Source organism: Ammodytes marinus (assembly GCF_949987685.1).
Source record: "Ammodytes marinus genome assembly, chromosome: 3".
Taxonomy (NCBI): Eukaryota; Metazoa; Chordata; class Actinopteri; order Uranoscopiformes; family Ammodytidae; genus Ammodytes; species Ammodytes marinus.
In genome coordinates, this window is record NC_137232.1 from 31,830,063 (window position 1) to 31,853,721 (window position 23,659).

Genomic DNA, 23,659 nt, shown 5'->3' on the forward strand with positions numbered 1-23,659 from the left:
CTGTTCCGGACAGGAAGATTAGCAGCTGGGTTCAAAGATCTCCTGTGAACCTACCACAGCCCTGACTGAGCTGGAGCCATCAGCCGTTCCATAACAGCAGTTAACTGAGCGCCCAATTTCACTAGTTTATCGGCCACTTACTTTTTATGTGGGGGACTCATTTGGAGCGCTAAGTCGTATTATGGCAGGGGTTCACTTTATTGGTCGAATCAGTTCAGCTAATCACACTCCTGAAATTATTTTGAAGGGCACCGATGACTCAGTGTCGTCGGCACACTAAAATGACAGACAGACATTAAGAAAAAACGCTAAGAGTATGAAAGTTATTTGGGCTGAATCTTAGATTTTATTTTATTTAGAGGAAAGGCCCACCTTTATAAAGACTTTCATTGGAGTTCTAATCACTCAAATTTGCTCCATAAAATATGTGTTATCAAAAATCTTTAAAAAAAATCTTAATCTGACTACCAAGCCCCTGATCATTTTCTTATAGTTCATAATAAAAACGACTGAAACTTAAGTACAGCAAGTATTTCTTATTCATAAAGTAGGCCCATGAAGTACGTATGATAACATAACAGAGGAAGACAAGCACTCCCCCAGACATCTGCACAAGTGCAAGAACACACATACAATCATTGGAAAAGAGTGTGTGTGTGTGTGTGTGTGTGTGTGTGCGTGTGTGCGTGCGTGCGTGTGTGTGTGTGTGTGTATGTGTGTGTGAGCGTGTGTGACACTGTGAGGAGCTGATATATAGGCACTCAGCAGTTTGCCTGAAATTGTTCAACAGCTTCTTTATAAGGATGAGTTGCCATTGTTACAGTAGCTAGGGGGCAATTAGCAAACGGTACTTTCACAACACCCTAGCTGCACCTGTTCCCTGCACACACAGTATCAACATTTGGCGTGGCATTTAATCTGACGCAGTGAGGCCATATCAGCAGTTTGAAAATCTGACCAAACGACATCTTGAACCACTTTTTTTTTTTTCTAATCTAAGCTCCTGAGTTAAGAAACACTTAACAAGAAGCAGCCTATAGTGTGGGCTGTTAAAAGTGAATTATGGTAGTTAGGTGAAGTGTTGGGCATGTCACAGAACAAAGCATTTTTAACTGCATTCAAAGCTAGATTTTCTACCTTCCCCTTTCAAATAACTGCAGGTCATATTTTCTTTCATCTGGCCATCTAAAAAAACAAACGTACATTTTGTGGCCAATACTTGCGCTGACACTGATAGGAGGTAAACAACTGCAGTGAGCAACCCATTGCCAATCATTGTTCTTTCTCTAACCATGCAACATCCACATACTCCATATGAAATAATGGCTACTTCTCCTGACATTGATGAGAGAAGATTGCCTGTCATTCTCTCAACCAAAAAACAGCTTCTCTTGTTTTAAAGTTGACCAAATAGTTTGCAGTTACCAACGTCAACTGGCCAAGAGATTGCATCAGCCATCAACTGGAGAAGAGGTTTCCTGCATGGAGAGTCGAGTAATGGCTGTAGAATGTTGTCGACTGTGACTTAATTAATCACCTAATTGATTACATTTATTAAAAATAAAGAATGATGTCAGACTGTAGATAGATAGATAGATAGATAGATAGATAGATAGATAGATAGATAGATAGATAGATAGATAGATAGATAGATAGATAGATAGATAGAAAGGCTAGTCCATCAACCGTAAAAGTATCAGGCGACGAAAACTGACGAATCATTACTTTTCAGTAGCCTACTTGTAGTGTTTGCTGTTATGCTAATGCACAGATCTCAACGCATTCCTACTATCAGCAGAAACGCCATGTGTCTCCATGGTTCTCATATTTCATGTTTAACTAATGAGAAATGTAGTTAAAAATTGATGCGCCTGATCTAGATCCTTCTTGTTCTTCTTCTTAAGACCGAGCGTGAATTTCTTTCGAGCATTCGCCGTTTGCTGATATCAAGGCTACAGAGAGAAACTGGAGCATCTCTCTGCATTGCGTAATCTCAGAGGAGGAGAACAAATATCGGGAAACTGTAAGACTGGAGAGAAAGGACAACACTGCAACACACAGGGGCCACATACGGCACAACATGCCCCAGGTATAACTACATCATCCTCCACAGAACAGCAGCTGCCTCACCTTGGTTGGTGGTGAATTACATTACAACAACGTGACTATAACAGCCAGCGGAACAAATGCCTTATAATTCTATCATCAATCACAGAGCAATTAGCTAGATTGAACCAAATTAAACTTTCATATAGCCAGCAGTTATCATTTATCTCGAATGTGCGGCGCGTAATGAGCAACCCGCAATATAGCTAAAACATAATATTTAATTCATGACGGTGACAAAAAAATACTTGAAAATCATCCCTCAATAGCCACCCCTCCCTTGTATACTCTCTGGAGCCAGCTCTCATGTGGTTTGAGCCCTTGGGTGTGATCTGATTATATAAAGAAGAAGCAAAAAAAGATCAAGAAACCAAGTTAACAGAAAACCTACGAGAATAACTGCTGGTACATGAATCACTTTGTATCAATAAGGGTACATCCATTTACTGTAAGTTAATGCTTTACTTAGCGTTAACTAATAATCAAGTTGAAAATGTTGAACTGTGGTAAACTCAGCTATCAGGTGTAGCCACAGGAACATGTGTAAGTACAGCACACAACTTTTTTGAGTTTGCAACGTAATGCGAGACAGTAAAGTCCCAAGAAAACATATAGCGCTTTCCTCCTCTAAGTGCAACTGTGCTTGATGAGCCGAGTGACTCAGGGATTCAGATGCAGCCGAGCAGGAAGAATTGGAGCGAATGAAGCAGAAAATAAAGCAAATAAACAGAAGAGTAAGGAATCAACAGAGCAGAGAACTGGTACACAGACCAATACATTATGAGACGCAAAGGGCTCTGTGGAAACTAGAAGGAAAGAACACCTCAGAGACAACTAAAAACAATAACATAACAGAGTTGTTTTATGTTAACAGAATTTAATTTGCTTTATTGTATAATATTTTAATGCACAATACATGCTTTCTGGCTGTTGAACTTTGTCCCCAAACTTAAAGAACTCCAAAGTGTTTTGCTACAAGTTTGTTGTTTAGCCTTGAAGAAGAAACTGCCTAATAAGATTTTGGCACATACAGAGGTATGACGCATTCATGTGCACAGTAAGAAAAGACTCCCTAAATTTCCCATATCCTGTTATCTGCCTAATTAAAAACATTTCTGCTTTCGCCAGCAAAAACAAGGGCTGGACACACCAAACTTAGTATGTGTTTGCGCACACACCAACTTCTCTTGCATATAATCTCTGTACACTGTTCATTCGATGTATTCAATCATGTAAGCCCATTTGTGATACATGTTGTTTGACCCTTGCATGCTGTTTGCAAGTAAATTCACCTGCTTCCAAGAAGGCCTGACTCAGTTTCAATTATTCAAACACTTGGGTAGTTTGATGAAATAATTCTAGTAACAAATGGTCCTTCGAGTAGCCGGATCCAACATCTTCTTCTCTGGACAAGAAGAGCCTGCACCGTGCACGGGGGAGTCCAAGATCTCTCGACAAAAGACCTCCAGTAAACAGAGCTACAAAAGAGGCTGTCTGCAGACTCTACTTGGACGGAGGAGGGGTGACGGAATCCAGAGCCAAAACTGAGCGAGTCGAGGCTTTCTTGAAATCAGGTGAATATAAACAGCTGATTTTGTTTTGTCCAGGAATTATGGTAGTTCCTTTGTTTTATGTATTAGGTAGATAAACTAGTTTATGAAGCAGTATTTCTCATGGTTTTACCGTAAGGGAGAATAACTGATCGTAGTGTTTGGGAAAATGCACTAAAGAGAAAAATATTTCAACCTGTAGTGTTTGGGGAGATGCACTAGAGACAAACCTATCTCAACCTGTAGTGTTTGGGAAGATGCACTAGAGACAAACCTATCTCAGCCTTTGGTGTTTGAGAATTTACACTGTCAAAAACAAAAGTCTCACGTACGTAATTAAATGATCATTAGTGTGGGGTCGAGGGTGGTCCCTTTATTCTGACAGATATAGTTTGTTCCATTAAACTGAGAGTTCTTTGTAATTCGGGAAGGTTTTGTGGAAACAAATTGATATCTGGCTGCTTGTTGTTACTTAGCCTGGGGATATAGTACTGCTCCAGGGAGTTAGTCTATGACAGGTTGTTTATTTGTTTTGTTTTGTTATGTTTGTCAATAGTCTACAACTGCAGAGTAGACTTATTTGTTTTGTTTAGAATACATCACATAGGGTGTTCTAGTTTTAAATTGGTGAATTTTGTTAATCAATTGGAGGGAATAGGGGTGTTCACCCTGTTTAAATAGATTACTGGGTAATTTGATATTAGATTTTACATTTTAAAAAATTTAATTACATAATATGGATAATGATAAGATAGACATTAGAAAAAAAAAGGAGACTGGTGAAGAAAAGTCTCCTCTACCCCTTCCTGTGTCTCTTTCCATTGAGACCCAAAACCCCGGCTCCTCAGCTGCTCTTCTGCTGGCAGGTCCAGAGAATCAGATAAAGAACAGTAAAGAGAGAGGTGGTGGCCAAAGAGAGGAATAAGAGAATGTTGTTGAAAGTGTAAGAGGAAAAGATTGTTTGGATGTAGGGGAAGGGAGATAGAAGGTTTTGTAAGTGTGCATACAATTGTTATGCTGTTATGATGGGTTATAAAATGCTTGTCTCCTAAAGATGACCAGAGTTCTGACTAAATTGCTAAACGCTTTAAAGTTTAGAGCTAAATATCTTGCCAATCCAAGCCCCATAGTGAACCTTAAAGATTAAAGGTGCAGTCAATCATTTGAAGTCCCAGTATAAACTTAAAAAAAGCGTTCTTTTGTGTTCTTTTTATGAAAATGTTCACTAAAAAGAATTATTCAATGCTTTTGATTTGAACTACAAGTTAAAAGGGATTTGTGTGCTGAACAATGTGATCATAATGTGTTATTTGAAGAACAAACTATAACACCATGTCAGATTTGGAGAAGTAGAGAGCTTCTCAGGAATGTGGTGTGTGTGTGATTCAATCCCATGCAGAAAAGGGAGGGCCTGTCTCACTGACTGCCTGTGTGTGCTTGAATGCTGCCCAAACACAGACAAAAAATGTGAACTGAAGAATGAAATCAAACCTATCCTAAAATGTTGTTGTGCGTTAATTGTGACATCTAGAGCAAGCAAAATGGATAGGATGATATTTTAGAAACAACCCTGGCAGAATGATGAGCATTTCTTTTGAGAACATGTTACTGCTCAAATTCATTCTGTTTCAGATGCAAGGAGAAGACGAAGCTGACCATGCTTCAATAAGGACAATTGGACACTGAGGAACAATCTGAATCGGTTATGGTAATATCCTACATAACCATTCCCCCAGTGACTGTGATATGAAGGACACTTTGGTTCCTAGGTTCCTGTTCCCTGGCTTCTACAAGAACTGTCCTCTCTGAAACTGTACATAGACGATGTGGCACCAGTACACAAACTTGCATTTTCACCAACTGTGCTGTTGATGTACTTGATATTATTCTGCTTGAATGAAATATATTTACTCATATGCTTTGCCCTTTTGCTTTGAAGTGTTGCAAGAAAGTTGCATTAAATATTATAAAAAGGGTGGAATGTTAACAGAATTTAATTTGCTTTATTGTATAATATTTTAATGCACAATACATGCTTTCTGGCTGTTGAACTTTGTCCCCAAACTTAAAGAACTCCAAAGTGTTTTGCTACAAGTTTGTTGTTTAGCCTTGAAGAAGAAACTGCCTAATAAGATTTTGGCACATACAGAGGTATGACGCATTCATGTGCACAGTAAGAAAAGACTCCCTAAATTTCCCATATCCTGTTATCTGCCTAATTAAAAACATTTCTGCTTTCGCCAGCAAAAACAAGGGCTGGACACACCAAACTTAGTATGTGTTTGCGCACACACCAACTTCTCTTGCATATAATCTCTGTACACTGTTCATTCGATGTATTCAATCATGTAAGCCCATTTGTGATACATGTTGTTTGACCCTTGCATGCTGTTTGCAAGTAAATTCACCTGCTTCCAAGAAGGCCTGACTCAGTTTCAATTATTCAAACACTTGGGTAGTTTGATGAAATAATTCTAGTAACATTTTACATGGATTTTGCTCTTGTAGATCGTCAAATAGTCATGTACTTGTACTTGTAAAGTGAGCTTGGCAAATGAACAAGCTCAGTTTTTAAGCTTTTCACAGTATGTAGTTCTCATATCATGATGCAAGACCGTGTCAAACAGTTCTATCCTTGGCAGCAGGAGATTGACGATTTTGTTCGCAGGCCAAGGCCAATTCTTCTCATCTCTGCTAGCTTTAAATAACACAATAGACTGATGGGAAACCAGCTGAGAAGCTGCCTACCTGTCATATCAAACAGAAATACTTGATGAGTCAACTCTGTAAATATTGTAAAATATGACTGGTGGCTCTTTTTTAAAATTTTCGAACTCCGTTAATAAAACCAGAAAAATCAAAGAAATGCATTGATGGTGTCGGAAGTTGAGCTTTATAAAGATCAATGTTTTGCTTACTGTATATTGTGGTTTTGGTATCAATAGTTTATTTGTTAGAAGGGGATTGTTGTGTACCCGTACTTCAACACCTCGTTTTACTTCAATTCGTAGCATGTTCATAGTATCCTCCAACTTCATGAGCAAGAGTCTGGTATGCACCCATGAGCAGGTCAAGTGGATCATTTTGTTTGTTTAGCTTGCCAAACATTCATCTCTGGACATCAATGAAATTCAAAAGACAGCGTAATGCATTTATCCAAGATCCTGACAGTATCCCAGGAAGACATTATTGTTGTTATGATTTATTACACCTGCCAGTCAGAAAACCACACAGCGTAGCCTATATCCCCCCTCATGATCCGGGCTCATCACGTCTGCTGTCAGCACACAGGCACAATTTCAAGACGCCGTTTGAGAAACTCAGCAGGAGACTTTTTTCCCATTTGTACTGTGGTCATGAATGGAGGAGCAGGGGATTAGTTTTAATGTACTTGGGGTATAAAACTTGTATTTCTGTCACCATCAGTGAAACCGAAACATTGTTTGTGGACAAAGAAAAAGAAACAGAGACATCTTCAACTTTCAGTATTATGAAAGCAAAACAACGGTTTAATCTTTCAAGCCCAGGAGTAAATTCGTCTTGAGAATTGGGTTCATTAAAATACATTAATGCTCTGATCACTGGAGAGCCCAACAGAAACACACCACAGATCAATAGGGTCTGTTCCTTTAGTTCAAGAGATACGACGAGTGTAAAATAAGAACAGTCCTCTGGCCCTTGTCTCTCTGGCGCAAAGCTGATAGACATGAAATAAATCATCAACTGAGAAGAGAGAGGCAGCTGTCAAGTGATATGAGAGCTGAGGTGCAGACGAGGCTGTACAGATAAAGATCACTCATCATCTATTTCAACTCCCAAAGGATTTATCTGGAGTTAATGCTCCGCTGTGTCAACCAGCTAGTTGCTAAATTTTAAATTCTAATCATCAAGCCTTTTATGAACTGGACAGAGCTAAACACCAGACACGTTATTTTTTTAAAGATGGTGATCATGATGTTTTAGATGACGACAAGCCAAACTCCCATAAAGTGTGTGCAGCCCCTCTTCATGCGGCCTCATAAAAAACACATTATTAATCACGGCAAAGAGCCTGTGGGGGTGTGGCAGCAGAAAGATGAATTTCACTCGTTCACTCACTCCTCAGAGCTGCCCGCTGGTGGAGCCTTGCTCAATGGTACTAAAAGTGGGACATTAACTTCATCTAGGAAGAATTTACAACCTTTAAACTAATTTGCGAGTTTTGGTTTCATATATTTTCCAGGCCACAGCTGTCTACATTATCCCTTTAAAGCCTGATACATCAAATAACCAGACATTTAAAAAATAAAATAATAATAATAATAATAATAATAATAATAATAATAATAATAATAATAATAATAATAATAATAATAATAATAATAATAATAATAATAATAATAATAATAATAATAATAATAATGATGTAATCCTAACATTGAATTTGGCATTATGGTAGGCATAATGCAGATTGAGAAATGCAATATTTGGTAAATATGTATTATACGCTTGCTGTATTTTATTTGGAACATACATTTTCAACTTGATTTTACTATTAAACAAGGTGCAACATTGAATAATTCTAAGTTGCTTCAATAAGTATATGGTGATATTGAAATATGAGTAACAATGCAAATGTCAACCTTACGATTATGATGAAGAGCTCTTAGAAACGTGTGGATCAAGAATGATACAATTGACGTGTCACAGATAAAGTATTGTATCAGAATGAGCTGTGCAAGGCATCTTAGCACGAATGACAGAAAGCATGCAGAGACACAATATGTTCTCAATGTTAAATGTGAAAAAGGGGTAAATACTTGTTCTTTTATTGTCCCTCTTATGCACAATTAGTCCTACACTTTCCAAAGTCGTATCCCAAATGATTCTGGGACGAACACTCCTCTGTACTGAAACCATCTGCTCCACATTCATCCAAATGACTGTACTATTCACCAACATCCAGGACAATGTTTGTATTTGTGGCCAGAAATTTTTTTTTTAATTCATTTATTTAAAAAAATTGTCAGCGAGCCTTTAATGTTATCTATTTCTGCACATCAAAGTGTCTGCCATCCCTCTCTCTCTCTCTCTCTCTCTCTCTCTCTCTCTCTCTCTCTCTCTCTCTCTCTCTCTTTCTCTCATACTTCCTCACCCCTTCCCAGGCTTTGTGGCTTCAAAGAGCAACTTCTCTTTCAGAATTTGAATCTTGCGCAGCTCACACAAACCTGGCTGAGCACTGAGCAGCTCCTCCACAAATATCCATCTCGCCTTGATGCATAAATAGATGTTAATAGAGTGGAAAGATGCTAATGAGGTGAAACTGCCCTTCAGGCTCATCATCTTTTCCCATCCCCACATAATATATTTTATATCATTGCACTTTGTCTATTCCCCCTTTCCTTTCCCACACATCTTTACATATTTCATTGCGGATTCGCTTTTGCGGGCATTAAAAATCTGTCACTCAAGACAGAGCCAACGCACAGCAGTAGGTCACTTACGTTTCTCTGCGAGGGTCCCCTGTGCTGTCATCAAATGAAATGACACTAAATAACCTCCCATGATTGCCCAAACAAAAGCCTTTGCCTCAAAAGACAATTTCCTTGCAACTCTACCGATGGCTAAGACAGACAGAGAGGTGGAGGGGGGGATTGATGTAAGAAAATGAGAGCAAGTTGAGGAGCAGAAAGAGATGGAAAGGAGTAAGCAGAATACAAAGTGAGAGCAAAATGATTTGGGATAAAAAGCTCTTATTTATAACTAACCACGTAGCACTGGGTCTGCAAGCGATTGGGGAGTCTATTCCCTCCAGTGGGACACAGTTGTATGTCTTCTTATTCTAACAGACAGGGACTGAAATGGATCAGGAGCTCGGGCTCTTTTCGTGAATACATCAGAAGCTGCTCTTGCATCAAATGAATTGACAGGCAGGTTTTTTTACTGGATCTGAGGATAGAATGACTCTGACCGATGACATACTGCAAAATAAATGCATTCAGAAAATGGCAAATATTGAATTGAACCGAAGAAAACAATGTTAAAAGAAAAGCATGCACCATGCTAACTACGTCATGTGATTGGCTGCGTTTTTAAGCATCAGTGTCCCAGATTCTTGATAATGTTGCATGTTAAAGTGAATAATAACAGAATAGTCTTGCTGTTCACTACTGCATGTAAATGACATTGGGCATTAAAACAGGCAGCGATATCCTGACTTTTTTTGTTTATAGTGTGGGTCAAATTGTAAAAGCACGGATATAGGCCTACTACATTTCCCATAATGTCCCAAAATGTACAAAAAAATACAAGTACGTAAGAATAAATATAGAACAAAATGCTTTCTATTACTTATGATACTTCAATACATTTTGTTGACAGTACTTTAGTACTTTCAGTGTGGAATTACAACTTTAACCGAAGTATAGGATCTAAATACTCACCCAAATCCTGCACAACACGACGGTAACTTTGAACACGTCACCCAATGCGTTCAATCAAGATAATATAGGAGTCCTATGTCCTATAATAGGACATAGTGTACTGTATATAGTATGGGACACAATTCAAGTGTTGCTGTTTTCTCCATCATTTCCCTCCCCCTCACTCAAGCTCCTTCACAGCCCAAAACTCAACTAAAACATATTGCTCCTATACTCTCAGACAATCATGCCCTGGATAGTGTCATTAAAAATAGCTTCAAGAGTGACATATTGCAACATCTCATGCGGAATGGTAAAAGCCTCAACAATGACAGTACTGACAGATACCAGGAAGGAAGGGGATGGCAATAATGAGAAATTAGCTTTGGGTTTAGCATGAGTGTACGGAAAAAAATATATAAAAAATTGCTCTCCAGTACTGGTCTGACAGAAAAATGTGTGTGTGTTTGTGTCTATCGTACCTAACATGTCAAGGACATTATAGAAATAGCACCGCTGGGCCGGCAACTGTTTTCCCTGAGTCTTTTCCTCTCAGCCGTCTTCTCCGAAGCATTAAATCAGATGCAGACTCTCTGCTGTGCGCCACACACTAAACTTAATGATATGGATGTCAGCCCTCCTCCTGGCTTTTAAGCTGTCTCGCTCCATGACATGCTGTTTCATCATTACTTTCTGTAATAAAAAAAAGTTGCTGCCCACTGTGATCCGTCTTACTGAATACAGGGAACATTAGTTATAAAATATCATAGCAAATTTAGTGTAACAGGTTTAGACATATATAGTATGTGGTTTGTGTTTCCAAAAGGTGAATTATAACGTAAATAAAAATGTCTTTCTACAGGAGAAAAATACTATAATGCGACATAGTAGTCTTTCTCTTAGGCCACAGTTGGTGGAGATAGATGTAATTCTGTCGCGGTGATGTACGAGTTCGCTGTTTTCTGCTCTGACCTACATACACAGGAGGTTGCTTTCAAAAGGAGACATCCAGTGTATGGTAAAGGATGGTGACACCTACTGCTGACATGATTAAACGAGTGCTGGCATGGGAGCAAAACAGTTTCTGGAACTAAAACTTAAGCTGCGTTCCAATACTTTCTGCTATTTAGTATGGTAGAAAAAAGATTTAGGGTGTCCCAATTCTTGTGGTCAGATTAAGTATGCTTAGGAATACCCGGATGTCTACTACATGCTGCCGAGATTTTTAGTATTGAAATCAGCATACTATTTCGGCGATTCTGACCCACAATCCAGTGCGCACAGGAAGTGACGTCACATCGACGGAGCCTCTGTAGGAAAACAAGACAGGATGCGACGGATATAAAAGCAAGAGGCAAGATCAGGGCGCCATGTTATGATTAAATTAATAAGTACAATTATTTCCCAATTGTATGTCTACTGCATGCTAACTAGATCATTTTCATGGTCAGATGCAGTATGTAGAATAGAAAAAAATAAAGAATATGCAATTTGGAACACAGGGAAAGACTTGAAGTGTCTTGAGGGCTGTTGACTATGGTGGCCCAGAAGGGTCAACAACACAACTGCTAAAGCCACAGCACCGTAGTAGATGCTTTTGAACACTGAGCGATGTTCAGGTGTCCAAATTTGATAGTTTTAAATGTGTAGCACAAGTAAGTATTTTGTGTTTCGCATCAAGCTATATATGGCACTGGGGCTAGTCTTGCTGCCACAGGGGATTACTGGCTACGAAAAACACTGCAAGTGGAACATCCTGTCCCCACTGTCTGTCACCAAAAGAATGTGACGTCAGTAATGGCCACCGTTGGTTTCTCCTGCCTTTAACAGGAAGTCGGAGAGCAGCAGGAGGGCTTTTGTACACAGGAATAACTGCATCGTACAAAGAAGAAACATAGAGTCCTCATAAGGGCGCACAGGAACTAGCTGTGACATTTTCTGTGAGGTGTTATGCACTCTCCACCTGTTGCTCCTTTTGCTCATAGAATGATTGCTCTGTTGCCATGGAGACTCCATAGGAGGGATGGATGGGAGCATAGCGATGGAGAGCAGGCATCATGGTTGGAGGCGGCACCAGACATGTGTCATCATCGCTGTTCTCCCACCAGCTCTGTCCCACAAAGAGGTAGAACATCTTTTAAGAAGCCAGGGCTGTAAATACTGTACACAGCTTTTTGTTCCGTTTGAAAAGCTGACTGCGATCTGCCACACACGCCTCCACAACATGGTACCAGAGGTGACAGCAGGGATGATCTGAACCGACAATACCAAATACTATTTAAGGAAATCTTTATTGTTTTTAAAGGGGTTACTAAGAAATTTTAAATATTTTAGAAAATGTCTAATTTTTCCTCTGATGATCACAAATTACACGTAACAGCAAACAAGACCATCACCGCATAGAATTATTTTGTATAGTTTTTCTTTATGCCTTTGTCATGGGTACGCTCACCCAGGAACTACAGCATGGCGTAGTAAAAACAATACCGCTTTTGTCCAAAGGGGATGCAATTTTGAAAACAAACTGAAAGTTCATCAGAGCACCTTAAACCTGAACCGAGTTGTGTATGATAACCTAAATAAACAATACAATAGTAGTACAACTGTAAAACAATATTAAAGTGCATTTGTTGGGAAGTATTTCCCGCTGCATATTAATAGATATTTGGTGCTCAAGCAGTGGGACGGCATTTGTTTCATTGAGATTAAATGAATTACTGTACAGTGGCCATGTTCATGGTAATGAAGGAACTTGTCTAAATATTGTGGGATCCAGCATTGTGTAATATCTGTGCTTTTATCTCATGAATAACTGGACTTATTTGAGTAAATAAAGTAGCACATTTAACCCAGGACTGTCTATCGCTTTATTATTTTTATTTTGGCATCAACTCCCTGTTAAAATCCTGCTGTTGAAAAATCTGTAGTGGTTGGATTTGAGGTGACAACAACAAGATGCACTTTTTGGCAGAAGGACATTTCTCTAAATATCTTAGTATGAAAGAGTTTGCACTTATGTATATTAATACCTGGAAAAATCCTCCCTGCCTCTGTTTTCAATGCTCTTATTTGAGAATTTACACCAAGGCAAATTTTGTTGTCTTGTTAAAAACAGTATCAAATTATAGCCTATTTTTTTCAGTTCCAATAGCCTACTTCTATAAAATTGTTATGAACATTTCTAAAAGTCAAAAAGAGCTCCATCTCATTAATATCCTTTGTTAGCAGGGATTGACTGCTGATCAATCAGGACTGCTATGATCAGAGTGCAGCTGTTGGAGGTGGATCAATCAGCAGCAGACCAAGCTCCAGACAGGATTGATTCCTCCCCGCAGAGAGCTCCACTGCATTGTTCCCTAACTAAGCCTCAAACTCAAGTTTAACGTCACAGCAGCTCACCAGTTAACACTGAATACAAGAATGAAACCCCAGTCATAATAACATACTGCTTTTATAAAGAGAGATTCACACAGAAACTGAGTTTATAGAAGTCCTGAAACATAACGTCACTGTTCTTCTTTTACAAAATAGAGACAAAAATGTTTGGCCAATTTGAAAGACGAAATAACCATGACACAAAACCATAAATAGGTGTACAAAAAAGGGGTTTCAATTCAAATGTAGCATTTACAATCAGTGGGAACATTCACAGAAGACTCCACTTCTACGAGGAACTTTCAGTTTTGTAGATTCTAGCGGCACCTTTGGACAAAACCGCTAGTGTTTTTACTGCACCAGCGCCTAAGAGTGGAAGGTGCGTTTGTTTAGGAAGCGAGTAAAAGATAGGTCGCAGGATGCGTAGGTGACTTTGACAGATTAATAATGGCAATCTGACGATGGTTAAGCAAAGTAAACTTTGTTTTAGTGCTATTCGGGAAACACAGGGTTCCAGTCTACCTACCGATAATCGATTCATGTAAGTTCGCAGGGAATCGTACCCGAGCAAAGGCATTAATAGTGATGATATAAAAATAGTGTTTTTTTGTCTCATTTGCTGTTACAGGTCATTTATGATCATCAGAGGAAAATTAGACTGTATCAAAAGCATTTGAGAGTTCCTTGTAGTCCCTTTAAAATATATTAAATAAAATACTGTGCTATTTAGTGCTGACCAGTTTCTGTTTTTTTGGTACTACAGTTTTAGCAGATTGGAAGACGTCTTGAGTAGATTTGTGTAAAATATGTATTTGCCCCGTGAAACTGACTTTAAAAAGCGACGTTGTAGTGTGGTATACAGTTCAAATAAATGTAAGGTTCATTAAATATAATTAGTAAATACCAATATGCACTTTTTCCAGTTCAATGCATAATAAACAATTAATGTGGCCTCAAAACCCAGTCATAGGTCAACTTTTTCATTATTTCAGACAGAATATTAACTTTCTGAAGAATGCATTTCCAGCACAATCCCCAACAGACAGCCACATTTCCCACGGCGTCTCTCATGTCAACTGGCAGGAATTTAGATTCATACCATCTCATCTAAGTGTATAACACCAGGGGCATATGACTGTGTCCCACTCCGCTCTCTGTTGGGGGTGCTCTACTGGTCCTTTTTTTTTATTATTAAGCTGGCATTCACTTTCTGCAGCCAAGAGAAGATGTTCACTGCAACACACCATTGGACACAAACACATGCACGCGCCGCAGCATGCTGGCTCACCTCCCAGTTGGCTTCATTAAATCAAATATTGTCACATCGACTTAACTGACAAGTTGCATTTGTTTCTGAGGAGGAGACAGCAGGAGTCAGTTCTGCATCTAATACTGAGTCACTGTCGCTTGGAAGGAAGAAGGGAAACACAGCACTGAGTCTGCTGTCACTCCCTCTATACACCCAAACACATGTAGTAGTGTAGTGTGCTAGTTATCCGCTCTGCATTGGTTATCTGCATTGGTTTTCTTAGCCATGTCTGCAACGCCCAACCCTGACCAAACCTATTCCCTGACCCAAACCAATGAGGGCAAACACTTTTCAAAGAGGGAACAGACCACCTCATGATTTTTTTCTCATATTGGTTTTCACTTATTCTTGGAAAAATGTGTGCAGCTGTTTACTTCAATTTGTGTGTGTGTGTGTGTGTGTGTGTGTGTGTGTGTGTGTGTGTGTGCATGCGCGCGCATGTGTGTGTGTGTGTGTGGGTGTGTGTGTGTGTGCTAAAATCACCTCACTGCTTTCTATGGGGGACACTTGAGGACAGATGGAGACAATCTACATCACTTTCGTACCAACTCTTCATCAGCTCATTCATCTGCAAACAACAATCTGAGAAAAAAAGGGGAAAACTAGCCTACATTTGTGTGACTATTAATCTTCAAACCAAAGACGGTGATTCATGATTTACACCTCTAACACACACACACAAGCACACACACACACACACACACACACACACACACACACACACACACACACACACACACACACACACACACACACACACACACACACACACACACACACACACACACACACACACACACGCACACACCTGCAGCTTGCCACATAATCATTGTGTTGACAGCAACAAAAACAAGACTGGTCATTAGAAAAGACAGTACAATGATGGAGTCAGAGCAGAGGATTATAACAGGGGTGAATTGCTGCTGAGTAAGAGCTGCTCTGCCCTTCCAGACATTATACTGTGGATGGTGACACACAACTCACTGCTCCATTAAAGATAAAAATAGCAACAAGGGCGGACAAGAAGCAATAAAGAAAAAAAAAACACCTTAACTTAACCGCTGGGAGAAATGTAATGATTCTTCTCTATCTAGGACAGAGAGGGAAGTTTCGCCGGCAGACTCAGGGAAAATTAAAGAGCCAATGACACAGAGATAAGAGCCCTCTTCATGATGAGTGTCGGCGATAAATAAGAAATATGGGCTGGAGCTATCTGAGCAGTTAGGCGTGCTTGGAGAAACTCGATAAAAGCAACGGATAAGATTGTATTTTAGGTAACAAGAATGAAAAGAAAGCAGAGATGAAACATGGCCGCAGTCACATTTATTTATCTTTAAATTGTTGCAGGCAGATCCAGCCGTGTGCCTTCAAAATCAGTTCAGTGCTGTTCTGTAGGCTAACCAACCGTCCTGGGGATAATATTTTTCTTATGCCTTCAGCTGTTTTACGGTTTGATAATAAAGATGACAATTTCATTTATGGAGGTTTTAGGTGGTTGTAAAGTGACTTGAAATATAGTGAGATGTACTATTTAAAGAAGAGCCTATACTGCCATGTCATGCAGCACCTCTATGAGGCTGCATAGGGCTGCCTTAATTGAGCTCAAAGCTAACGTCAGCATGCTAACAAGTTCATTTCAAAAGTGCTAACATGCTGCTGTTTAGCAGGTAGTTTTTCTGTTTGTTGGAAACTTAAGTATTGGAAAAGTAGAACAATTAAAGGACCTCCAAAGTTAATGCAATTCACATGGGGAACACGAATGTCCAATAGTGGATGTAACAAATGTAAACTTCATCACCGCACTAGAGGACAAGTATAAAGTCAGTATAACTCATCCGCTGGACACCATTTGACAGCAATCTATTCAAAAGTTGTTGATAATTCAGTGTGGACTAAAATTATGGAGCTACATGATTGCCATCCCTAGAACCTAGCTGCTAGTTTGGCTAAAAATGCAAATATAGTCTTAATAATAATCCAGATTACAGATGCTACCCAACGATCTACCTCTTCAAATACATCAAGTGAAACTATATCCAATACATCACTGTTGTCATTAATAACCCCTAGATGACTGTAGCGGTCAATATGTGGCACGTATAAGCACCTGTTGAGTCGTGCTCATGTCTTTTGCAGACCATCTCCTGTAAGGCTATCATCCATATGTATCAGGCTTCAGCAACACATCATAGGCTACCGCCACATCCTCAGCCCCAGATCAAAAGGCCAGGTGATGTGTGATATGGAAATGACCAAAGTGATTGGCCGCAAGCCTCCTGTTCAAAGGCGGCACGGTCCGTCTTGTTACATCTAAGGACATCAACATGAATGGCTGTGATATATCAGTAATAACAGCTCAAAAGAGGGATTTTTTCTTTTTTGCTGAAGGGGTAGGCTAGCTGCTGTATCAAAGGTACCAGCAGGGTGATGAGCAGCAGCCTCTTATCAAAGTGACCTCCCTGCTTTCATTAAACCTTCATTCATTGAGTACATGAGGATGCACGTTTCCTGATGCTGTGATGCTGTTTACAATCTATTTTCAGAGTTGACCATGAAAACTTCAATCATTTTCTCACTTAACTTAAATCAGACTAAAATTGTTTCAGAGGATGAACCATTCCTGCTTTTCTGCACACCCACACCTCTCTCTTTCTCGCTCTCTCTCTTTCTCTTCCTCTTCCTCTCTCTCTTCCTCTCTCCCTCTCTCTTGCTCTATCTCTATATAACTATATAACCACAACAACTATATTTCTCGTGTCTTCTATCTCTCTTCTGAATAACAAGCCATAGATATCAAAGACACCAAAGGCTGGTGATGAGCTTTGAGCTCCACTTAATTGGCTGCGGCTCAGGCTGTATCTGTAGCAGTAGAGTGAACTGCCCAGGGAGAAAAGAGCTGACCACCACACACACAAACACACACCAACCCACACACACACACACACACACACACACACACACACACACACACACACACAAACAATAAAGACAGAGAGAGAGAGAGAGAGAGAGAGAGAGAGAGAGAGAGAAACTCCCCTTTTTAGAAATTACAATTATAAAATATGCAGGGCTCTGCTTTGTTTACTTTCTCTGGGTCCTGTCAGGAAGTGGATGTTTTGTTAATGCATCGGCTTGTGCGACCGTAACATTCAGCCAAACTGGCAAAGAAAATGTGTTTTCTGTTCTATTTCTTTTACCAATCATTTTCTAGCCTATACTTGACAGATTGAAGCAAGTTTCATGCTGCGCACCAATCTTATTATCTGATTAACATCTTTAGTCTTTAAGTGGAAATATATATTTTTTTAAAAACTGCCCATGTGTGAGATCATTCAACTTCTCTCCAATGCAAATCGGAAAAAAAAATTGTGGTTTGTAAATTTACTCATTCATAATACATGTGAGTAGTGCAACCAGAAACAAGAACCAGGTTAGCCGTTTATAGTGTCCAGAGTTTCATATCGTACACACAAGAGGGTGGTATCAACCTTCTCATCGGCAAGAGTATCGATTCCAAAATATGATAGCATTATCCGAAAAATATCCAACTATAGTCTGCTCCTCTAATGTGTTTTTACTTTTTACAGAGTCACTGGAGGTAGAAAATGAGAAACATCTGTAAATCACAAGCCTGAAAACGTAATTGATGCTTGTCAAACTGTGAAACTAGAGGAACTTGTGAGTGAGAAGCAGCTTGATGTGTTCTCATCACAAGGATCAAAACGCCTCCAGTTCATCGCAGCTCTCACACACACACACACACACACACACACACACACACACACACACACACACACACACACACACACACACACACACACCTTCTGTGTGAACTATCTGCTGCAGAAACAGCTCAATTACCACCTTAGAGATGTATCCTCTCTCCAACACCTTCCATCCCACATCCCATCTCCAAATAACTGCAGAATACAAAATAAAAACACACACACACATCCTTCACTCAAAACGCCTGGGCTGCTGCTATGATCCACTGCTTTCATATCGCTGAACAGCCAAGCAATAGCTCCCAGGACTTGCTTTCGTGACAGACGGCTCTTTTGCGCCGCCAAAGCCCTATTGTGTTGCAGAACAAAGTGACCAAATCCATCAGGGTTGCACAACGGGCCCGTTCAATAATGAACCAGCTAGAGGCTGCTGAGAGTCTAATAACTCAACAGACAGGCCCATTGGCAGTGAATTCCAACTACACAGCTTACAGGCTGCCGTCCAGAGGAAAGAGGCCAGGCTGATATTAAAATGGAGGGAGTTTTAACGAGAGGAGTGGGTTTGTTTCCCTTTCCCCACGGTGCCTGCCTGCATGCTGCTGTTGTTTGCATCACGCTGCTTTGATTCCTGCAGTGTCAAACACAGCCGGGGGGAGATAAGTCACAAAGTAGGATGAGCGATTTAGACAGACCTTTGTATTAAATGATATATGTTTGGAATGTTTCATGAAAGATGCAGTGTGTAGAATGTATCGGCATTTTTCAAAACAGACTTTGTAGAAATTGAATATAATATTCATAAGAATGTTTTAATTAGTGTATAATCGCATGAAAATAAAAGTTGTTGTTTCTTTTATGACCTTAGAATGAGTCTTTATATCGACATAGGAGCGGGGCACCCTCAATGGAGGCAACCATGTTGAACTGCTCTTTCTACAGTAGCACAGAATGGACAAACATAATGGCCATACGTGTTTTTATACACAGTGGGTGTCCTGGGGAGATGCATCTGTTGGAAGACAAAGAAGAAGTACTAAAGGAATAAATAACTAAACGCATCTTCACCTCATCACTTGATATTGTAGAGAGCCTTGAGGCAGTGGTGGATGATGCCATCTTTAGTAACTAGCTTCTTGTCCCTGAAGGTCACTGTAGCTTTTGTAATTATTCAAAAGGGAGGGGTTACTAAATGAAAGTTGCAATCTAGAAATTTCCCCTCTAGATGGCACTAAATACTCACTAGATATTACACAACACAAATCAACACTCACAGCCACATTTTAATCCCCAAACTACTATTCAAATGTACCAATACAGATTGCTTTTTTGTGAACGGCCCCCCATGGTTTGACCCAAAACCTTCCATACTTTTATTCCCCTCCCTCCCATTTTGCCATCTTCCCTCATCCTCTTTCCATCTCTTTAACCCCTACTCCCTGTCTCTTTATTCGCCTACTCTACTCATCCTTGTCCTCACTGGTCCATCTGTGTTGTGTGACGCATGCGGAGGACAGGGAATGCAAACCAGCCAATCAGGTCATCCACCAAATCTCAATTGACTGATGCTCCAGTTTCCATGGAGAAGAGACAACCAACAAGAGAGGGGGGAGCCAGCCCAAAAACTCAATTCCGATTCCCCTCCTTCGGGCCTAGCTCGAGGGGGCCCATGCCGGACCGGAGATTTTTGCGCATAAGAGGGATAAAAAGCCAGAGGATTTGAAATGACAGCAGGAGAGGGCTATGGGCACCATGCTCAAAGGGAAATGTTTTTTTTTCTCTTTAACATATGAAAACAGAAAAAAAAATTGCCACTACATGTGAGCTAAGGCGGTGTGTGACAACGCTGTCCTATGTGGCTTGTGTGTAGCAGCGTGCATAGGAGCAGGCTGCAGAGCTAACAAAACTGCAGCTGCTTTCTATTCTGAGACACGAAAAACCAGGACAGCCAAGGAGACAGTATAGGGATCATGCCCCCTAGTTGAATGCCCCTCTAAATGGCTTCAGACAACCAGCATCTGAACGTACCTTTCCACTGTCACACATAGGCCTATACCAGCACTGCCTTCTGCAAAAGATAAGCATATACACTGAAGGCCTATGCATATCATCCTGTAGACTCAGAGGGGGATGTGGCTGCCACCTGTTGGTGACTGTGTCTAAACTCACCCAGTCACCTTGCCGTTTGGTTAGTGATGCTGCGGCGCGGACTCATTTATCCTCTCTGCTACTCTCTTTCAACACAGTATGACTCAGAGGCCCGGCTGCCTACTGAGACTATTGCTACTCTGGCTCAGCGACAGTCCGTTTATCACAAAGCACAGTAAGTGTTTCATGCAGAAGAGCAGGTCTGTGCAGAGATCAATACAATACTATATTCAAATAAAGTGCTGCTGCTTTAGAAATGTAAATGTCCTCGTATTGGTAGAAGTGTAAAATATATATATATATATTTAAAGAGAAATTGCAGCAGGAAGGACAAATATGTGAATGTCAACTTCAGGGATGTTAAGAAAGAGTGCACCGATACTTGGGAGGTGGTTTACTTCTATGAGGTATCATTCCTTATAAAAATACAATAAATTCTCACAGATGGAAATTGGTCATCTTCTTAATGGAGTAGCCTACAACCCCAGTCCAGCTACGTGATACAATTGAAACCATACTGCCTGATATTTTAAAATCAGCCATAAAAACTGAATGTGCTGGAAATGTGGCAACAAAAGAAATCTATATTTAGCAAACTCCCATGAGACAAAAAATGAATAATTTATTTGGTACACCAAATCTTAACACAATAAAGATGGTGAGAGGCTTGTTGAGCCCTCAAAAAAGAGGGGGGAACTTAAGTGCTCAAACCTATTTCACATATTTAAGCACGAAACTGATGATTTTCCAGACTTGGGCCAGCATCATCTGGGTGCGTAGCATGGGGAAGGAACTGATGCTGTCATGCAAAATGCTACTCAAAGAGACGGGTGGCATTGTTAAAACGCGCAAGCTTTATCTGGGGCGGACATAACTAACTTTAAGACGATAAGATCTTGTGGAACTTGCGTCAGAACCTATCCTGTCCAGATGTTTTGAATGAATGAATGGATGCAGTGTAGAGATGATGATCCCAGATGATGACAGATTCACCAATACTTCAGTTTGTTACCCATGCAAATTAGAGCACATCATAGCATTACATTAAACTGTAACTTTCCTCTCCTTTGGTTTGCCAAAAAAGAAAAAAAGCTTGGGGATATTAAGGGGGGGATCTTGCAAGTCCAAAATCCTAGTAAATGGTTACATACTCTCTCTCTCTCTCTCTCTCTCTCACACACACACACACACACACACACAAATCTTTGGTCCTCTTCTCTCGCATCACTCTGCTGCTCTCTCTTCCCTCCTGTTGCCACGGCAACGCAGCCCTCGTCTCCATGTCTCATTGACAGCAGGGAGCAAAAGAAAACGCACTCACACACACACATGCCGTCATCTAACCGTATGGAAAACACATGCGATTGGACAACGCAGATACAAAGCAGTCTAGTATCTAATGCCTTCATCCATGGTGAACCCCTGGCTGGCTGGCTGGCTGGCTGGCTGCAGAGATGACGGATGGCAGCAGGAGTGACATTGCCATCGGAAAAAAAAGAAAAACATACCGGACCCTAGTGACTATCGGTATTCTCCATACACAACAGAAAACTTTTTTTTTCTTCCTCTGGTTCGTAAATGAACTAACCCATCGACCATACAGTAAGTCTGAGTTTTTCTCTGAAGCCCCAAACAGACAGGCAACCCTATAACATCTATACTTAGTCTTCTTCTCCACTCTGATCTTAGTGACTGACCCTCTCAAGCAAAAAACTAAGGTCTAAGATCAGACACGACATTAAAAAAACAAAAAAACTAAATGTATTCATACCTCACAGTTGCGTCCGGTGAAGCCCCGGCTGCAGGTACAGGTGTAGTCCCATGTGTCCTCTGGCCTGCTGCTGCTGCTGATGCTGCCGGCGGTGGTGGAGGACTGCGCGGCCAGTAGGCAGGAGCCTCCGTTGAGACAGGGCCGGCCCTCACAGGGGTCCGGCCCAGGTGTGGCGGTGCTGGCTACCCGGGTGGGGGTGGGCTCAGCCGGGGCCGGGGTGTCCGGGGCCAGCTGGAAGGCCCCCAGGCTGCTGCTGCTGCTGCTCTGGGGCCCCAAGAGGATGAGCAGGAGGAGCGGCACAATCTGTGGCAAAGGACCCATCCTCATTCCTTGTCCTTTTTAAGATCTGCTTTCTTTTCTGTTCTTTTGTATGTGTGTGTGTGTGTGTGTTTTTCTCCTCTTTCCTCAGGTCTCAAGAAAGTGCTGCTGCTGTTCGCGCTGCTTGCCGGTCTAAGCAGCAATCGGGAGGTGTGTGTGTGAGATGTTGAGCCTCGGCTGTGCGCAGGCAGAATGAGCTGAAGAGAGCAGACTGGATGATGCTGTGGGAGAAAAAAGGTAGAGATGTGGGAGAAGGGGAGGGCTCTCTCTCTCTCTCTCTCTCTCTCTACCAGCTCTGAGTCACAGTGACGATCAGCTGACGACACCCCAGTTTCTCTCTCTCTTTCTCTCTCTCACACACACACACACACAGAGTGCGCGAAAGGAGCTGTGCACCCTCCTCATTTGGAGTCTCATCATCCGTAACCTCTCCTTGGAGCCGGATCTTTCAAGGAGTAAGGGAGGGAGGCTGTAGTCTGGGAAGACAGGAGACGACAATCCTCGTCAGCTTTGCCATAAGATTAGCTGCTTTCCAGTGATAACCGGCAGTATTGCCACAAGGGAGATGCCCCCTCCTCCTCCTCCTCTCCCTCCACAATGTCCCAAAAAAACAACAGACTCCAATGATAGAGGCCTCTCAAGGTGGTTGAAAATCATCACCAGGGTAGCCCACTGTCACGTGACAATCAAGGGAATGGGTGCATGTTTGCAAGAGATGTTTGCCTTTTCTGCTTAATGTAATCATTATGAATTCTGATTTGGGGTGGAGTACATCAAAGTCCCTAACCTGATGCAATGCCTCTTTGTTAGAAGTTCTGCAGTGGGTGGCCATAGTTTTTTATAAATTTGACTGAATAACCTTCAGCAGATAAATGGGCTTTGAAGGACGCAGGACCAAAAAAGAGGTGGTCTTCCAATTTTACACCTTAGATTTATCTACTATTCACAAGTATTAGTTG

At 40.9% G+C, this 23,659-nt stretch overlaps 1 protein-coding gene across 1 annotated transcript in view; it reads right to left on the minus strand.

Moving 5' to 3' along the window:
• Positions 1 to 22,703, minus strand: part of dner (delta/notch-like EGF repeat containing) — a gene marked incomplete at its 5' end in the record, with an annotated part of 45,632 nt that extends 22,929 nt beyond the window's left edge. The window contains one exon of the mRNA XM_080024851.1: positions 22,383 to 22,703. Coding sequence (XP_079880977.1) covers positions 22,383 to 22,703 — 321 coding nt within the window. The remainder of the gene's footprint in view (positions 1 to 22,382) is intronic.
• Positions 22,704 to 23,659: the final 956 nt, after the last annotated feature.